The sequence below is a fragment of the Alosa alosa genome, chromosome 1 (assembly GCF_017589495.1).
Source record: "Alosa alosa isolate M-15738 ecotype Scorff River chromosome 1, AALO_Geno_1.1, whole genome shotgun sequence".
In the NCBI taxonomy this organism is placed as follows: domain Eukaryota; kingdom Metazoa; phylum Chordata; class Actinopteri; order Clupeiformes; family Clupeidae; genus Alosa; species Alosa alosa.
Genome location: NC_063189.1, coordinates 42,099,818 through 42,104,817, shown reverse-complemented (window position 1 = coordinate 42,104,817; position 5,000 = coordinate 42,099,818). Strand labels below are relative to the sequence as shown.

General features: G+C 44.7%; 1 protein-coding gene across 1 annotated transcript in view; it reads left to right on the top strand.

The window, feature by feature from the left end:
- Window positions 1-5,000, top strand: part of carmil3 (capping protein regulator and myosin 1 linker 3) — a 55,727-nt gene that overhangs the window by 28,129 nt on the left and 22,598 nt on the right. The window contains 2 exon segments of the mRNA XM_048254998.1: window positions 3,145-3,249; window positions 4,149-4,218. Coding sequence (XP_048110955.1) covers window positions 3,145-3,249; window positions 4,149-4,218 — 175 coding nt within the window.

Below are 5,000 nucleotides of genomic sequence, written 5' to 3'. Positions count from 1 at the left end.
GTAGGCCTAGGAGGTCCAATTTTTTGTATGTTGGTCTTAAGGCATGTCAACTCATCCCATTACCAACTTTATTTCATGTATAGCGCCACCTAGTTAAAAAATTAAAAAAGCAAAAAAATAGGTGTTTTCATCTCAATATCTCTGGCTGACAAGGTCAAACTGCACGAAATTAAAAGTGTAGGATCATTATGACACCCTCCGAATGCATGCCAAGTTTTGTGTAATTTTCGTTCATGGGGGCCTTTAATAATAAAAATAATTTTATGTGTACATTCAGTGACATACACCAACAAGGATTCCCCGGACACTGAAAGACCGGGTACACAAAACTTGGTGGGCATGTACCCCACATGGATAGCATGAACCCGCATTTTTCGCTTTCATCTGCAGCCCCCGCTGGACTTCCTCCCCTGGGAGGGTAGGGCAGACACAGTTCTCTGTGAATCTTTATGGTATGTTGGTCTCAAGGGCCCACACAACCTGTCATAATCACTCATTTGTGAATGTTTAAATAGGCCTACCTTATAAACCCCCTTGTAGCTTAGGGAAGCTAACAGCTTTCATTAGGATCTAGTTTGTTAGTTACCGTTTTGTCATAACTCCCTGATGCATTTTTGCATTTAGAATAGCCAGAGCTGTATATCTCAATCGAAAATTAAACAATATCGGGTGCCTATGGACTAGGCTGGGTGAACCCAGCCTGATCTGCCCGCCATTTATTTTTTGATTTCTTAAAAAGATTGAGCTTGGTCTGATGAAAGCCAGACTAGCCATGGACCCTTGAGCAAACAATGCAAGGGAACATGAATCAGCCTATATTTGCACTAACAATAACGACAAAGTTTCTCAACTTTGGCCCTAAAATGTGTATGAACAGTCTTAGCGACGATTTCATCAAGGCCCATTTGACATGTTGCTATTTGCACCACTGGTTAGATGTAAAACAGCATTTCGCTTCAGACTAGGCTACTGTTACTTAATTTGTGCATTAACAATAACGCTTGACTGACTACTGTTACTTAATTTGTGCATTGACAATAAAGTATTACATGAACTAAAGATGACTAAAAATCTTATGTAGAAGAAGAAACATTCACAAAAATCCATCCATCTAAAATGAAAATTGTTTTTGATAGCTGTTGAAAACGGCATGGAACTGACAGAGATGTTTTTGTTTAAAAATACATAAAAAATAAATAAATAAATAAATAAATAACATTATGCTGATACCTTTTGCTTTTCCCAAATACAATGTAGCCTACAGGTGTAAGTGACCTTTCATCAATCCAGTTGCAATGGATGAACTGTGATGAACTGCCCTACTTGTGATTGTTTAGAGATTTTAAAGGTTTTTATAACAATTCTACATCTTCTTTGGCTATTCTACAATCTATTCACCTTTTTCAGCACCAGTAGGGTACTTTCTGTGCAGCCGCGACACACACACTCAGGCATGCCAAACAAGCATACACAAAAGTTTCAAGAGTGGGGGATGGAGTAAAATATGGAGACAAATTGAAGTGTGATTTATTTTCGCGGAACGGATGTACAGGACTGAGCGGCGGTCATATTTTGTACCGCTATGCGGTACATCTAGTTCACTTTCTATCCCTATCTCCCTCACTTTTCTTCCTTCATCCCCCTTTTCAATCCCCCTGCTTCTCTCTGCTGTCACGCGTCTCTGCTTGGCATGTGTGTTGGTGTGTGTGACTGAGCTGTGTGTGTTTGGTGTAAATGTGTGTGAGCTGATAGCGGCCGTGGCACTCATAAATATGAAAGAGAGTGTTGTGACTCAGTGCACTCTGGTGTTAACAGACCCCACCCCACCACCACCACCATCACCACCAGTGCCACAGCACCCAGCTCAATACCTCAGCCTGCAGTCTCAGCACACACATCCTGACAGGCATATACAAATACACACGCACACACACACAAACACACTCACACTCACACTCACACTCACACACACACACACACACACACACACACACACACACACTGACACAGACACACAGACACAGACAAACATACACACACACACACACACACACACACACTCACAGACACAGACACACACATACACATACACACACACACACACACACACACACACACACACACACACACACACACACACACACACACACACACTCACAGACACAGACACACACATACACATACACACACACACAGACACACACACACACACACACACACAGACACACACACACACACACACACACACACACAAACGTGTGTACACACTTGGAAACATTCACACAAATGCGTACTCACAGACACACTAGAATGATAATCGTATGCTTATAATTGTTTTGACATGCAATTGCATAGATACCTACACATACGCACAAGCACATGAATAAAATACAGTGAGTGCACTGATGCAACACATGCACATTATGCATGAAAAATGACATACATAATGCATGCATGAAAACTTTACTCACATAAACTGCCCAAACACTCTAGAAGCACATATGGTTCAGAGCTAATCTGACACACAAGCACAAGCCATTGTGTCACATAGTCTGGACTTCTTTCCTCCTTCCCCCCTGATACTTTTTAAATCTTGTCATCCATCTTCCTGGTCTGCCCCCTCTTTTGTCTTGCTGTCATCTCTCTGCAGCTCCATCACACAGATGACTTATTTGTCCGGTCGGGCTGAAATGGCGGCTGTATGTCTCTGAGTGCTGTCCAGTGCTGTGGCTGTTTGCTGGGGGCTTCTTAAATGCCACCCTTTAGGCTGCTGCAACAAATGAGTCTGAAGTTGCAGCCAGTTGATGCATTATATCAATCGAAATGGCTCCTGATTTTACTAATGGTCGTATTGCAACTGTTTGACTCTCATCTAATGTTTTTCTCCCATTCCCTTTTCCATCCTTTATCTCTCCCTCCCTATCTCTCTCTGTCTCTCCCTCCCTCTCTTTCTTTCTCTCTCTCTCCCTCTCTCTCCTCACTGTCCTTCTCTCTCTGACTCTGTTCTCTCTAAATGCCTCTCTCCACCCTCTTTCTCACTTTACTTGCCTTTCTTTCTCCCTCTCTCGTCCTCTCTGTGTCTCTATCCCTTACTTTCTCTCTCTTGCTCTCTCCCTCTTGCTCTCTCTAATCCCCCTTTCATAGGAAAGTGAGAGAAACTCTGCCCTCCTTTCGTCAGTTCTTCAGTTCAGCTTTCAGCCTGACTCACATCAGCCTCTCGTCGATGAAGATGCCTCCTGATGTTCTAAGGTGACCCTTACAAACATACACACATACACAGCGCATGCTCACATGCACCCGCACACACATACACACAGAGACACACACACACACACACACACACAGAGAGAGAGAGAGAGAGAAATGTCTTGACTTAAATTCTGAAATGGTCTACTTTGAGCATGACGCTATAGACTTGATATTGTAATTCAACAGCCAATTTAATTCACTCATCCCTTTACTGTTGCTATAAGCAATGCTGTTGATTAGCTGGAATGGTGTATCGCTCAGTCTGAGTCTTTGTTTGTTTCCTATTTACACAGCCAGAACTGTGTAGAAACACCAAACACACACACACACACACACACACACACACACACACACACACACACACACACACACACACACACACACACATGTTTTGACTGAAATGCTGAAATGGTCTCACTTCACTCACGCAAAATGCAGAACAGCTGAGTTTCACTGTACAAGTTTCGGCCAAAGGGCAGATTTATTCAGATGCTTTCTGGTCAGGCTGTGGAGAGCTGGCACCAATTCAAAGAGGGTCTGAATTAGCTGCATCAGGGCTGCCCCCCTTCCCCCCAATACACCGCTCTCTTCCTTATCTCAACCTTCACTTTAGAGTATTTAAACAGCCTGATATGGGAATCAGAGTAATTCTCTAAGCTCCTTTGCCTTTAAGCCGGTAAGAACGTTGTAACACTGCATTCAGGGGAAGTTGTCTAATTTGATTCTTTTCAGACAAGTTTTTAGGTGGAATCCTGCTCCATGCAATGCGGTGTGAGCTGGCCCTGGGTAATCGATGGATCGAACAGGGGTCCAGCTGTCCCTCTCGGCTGTTTGTCGTCCAGAAGTGTGACTCTGACTGTGCGTGGCCTCTGTCTGTCTGTCTGTCTGTCTGTCCTCAGAGCACTGTTCCTGGGCCTGTCATCCAACCCGCATATCACTGACTTGCACCTGGACATCAGTGGCTGTGAGGTACTATTAGTCCGTCCGTCTGTCAAGGTGTCTGTCTGTGTGCCTGTTTGGTCCCCACTGAAACCCTGTCTCACACATTCTCACTCTCATGTGGTCTCAGCGGTCTGTCTGGCTGTTGTCCTGTCTTGCCTCTCTCAACAACAACACATTAATTTATTTAACCCGCTTTTCAAGGCACCCTTTTACAGTCAAGGGGGAACCTTACAGTCAAGGGGGAACCTCACTTGCACCACCGAATGTGTAGCACCCACAATTATGTACCGGAACACTCCAGTGTGAGGTAATGAATGAGCCAATTATGGCATGGGGGGGTGATTAGGGGAGCAGATTGAATGAGCCAGGTTGGGAATTTAGCCAGAGCACCGGCAAACCCCCCTACTCTTTGCGACAGGTGCCATGGGATCTTTAATGACCACAATAAGTCAGTACCGCCTGTCTCATCTGAAAGACGGCATCTCCTACAGCACAGTTTCCCTGTCACTGGGCCATTGGGATTTTTGATTTGTGTCCAGAAGGAAGATTGCCACCTACTAGCTGCCCACCAACACCAGTTCCAGCAGCAGTATAGTTTTCTCAGGGCGTCCCCCATCCAAGTACTAACCAAGCCCACCTCTGCTTAGCTTCTGCGTTTCAACATAGACAGGGTATCCATTGGTCTGGCTGCTGGCTCTCACTCTGACCCTGTCGCTCTCTGAGCTGCCTAGCTGTTCTCTGCTGTTCTAATTGGGCTCTGTGTGGCCCTGTTGAATGCTGTCACATCACAGGATGTTTGTCTGTGCGTC